Source organism: Perkinsus marinus (assembly GCF_000006405.1).
Source record: "Perkinsus marinus ATCC 50983 genomic scaffold scf_1104296966370, whole genome shotgun sequence".
In the NCBI taxonomy this organism is placed as follows: Eukaryota; Perkinsozoa; order Perkinsida; family Perkinsidae; genus Perkinsus; species Perkinsus marinus.
The window spans coordinates 1-987 of NW_003203931.1; the positions used below are offsets into that span (position 1 = coordinate 1).

Sequence of the window (987 nt, forward strand, 5' to 3'; positions counted from 1 at the left end):
CCATCTCGGAGAGCATGCTAAGAGGGTGGACCTTGGGATCTTGTTTATCCTCTTGTCGAATATTGCTTGAGGCCGTCGTCATAGGCTCTTGAGCTGAATCACTGTGTGATCTCGAGAGATCAGTGGCTAGAGTCGGTTGAGACTTATCGACAGCTTTAACTCCCCTGCAAATATGCGCCACATGACCAGATCCCTTGCATCGTCGACATTGAAGATTCTGGACACCAACTTTCTGGGACAGACGGCAAGAGGAAGTCTCATGGGAACCTCCACAGGACAGACATCTGCTAGATAACGAAGCTGGTTCAGTGGCTTCGCAAGCGCTGCTGATATGACCAATACGGAAGCATCGGCAACAGCGGTTGTTATCTCTCAGGACCTTGTAGTTAACACGACGTGGTGTAGATTCAGCAGCAGCATTGGTGTTATTGTTGAGGTCCTCAACTTGAGGACACCGGTTCTTGGTTGACTCTGGTCAGGGGCATTGATACCAGCCAGAGTCTCAGTGCTGGACTTGAACATATTCTGAGCTGTGGTAGCTCGAGCTCGATTTCTGAGTAATCTCACCATCTCTCTCGGTTCTCTTTCCTCGGCAACCCACTCTGCTACCCAGTCCTTGTAAGGCGATGTCGTAGTCAGTAGCAGCTTCTCTACTAGATCTTGATCCGAGATATGGTGCTTGTTGTGCTTCAACAGTACCCGTTGCCTCTCTAATTCCTTGAGGTACACCTCGAAGGACTGAGTGTGGGATTGCTGGGTCTGCTGCCACTTGGCGAGGAGGAGAGTTCGCATGGAAGGATCATAGTAGTTCACGTACAGTTCAGTTAGGATATCATTGTAGGCATGCTCGAACCATTCAAGAGTACGTTGAACTTGAAGAAGGGACTCAGCCGTGCTGACGAAGATCTCTTCGACCACCTCAGTAGTTAACGAGTTCACAAGGAGATAGTAGGAGTGTGGGGAGCCTGTGACCCAACCATTCAATCT

At 49.6% G+C, this 987-nt stretch overlaps 1 protein-coding gene across 1 annotated transcript; it reads right to left on the minus strand.

Annotated features, from left to right (window-relative positions):
• Positions 1–567: 567 nt before the first annotated feature.
• Positions 568–792, minus strand: Pmar_PMAR025059 (hypothetical protein; the record flags this gene model as incomplete). Its single annotated transcript, XM_002769135.1, has 1 exon — positions 568–792. A coding segment is annotated over one exon (225 nt), but the record flags the coding sequence as incomplete, so codon positions are not given.
• Between the last annotated feature and the right edge of the window lie 195 nt (positions 793–987).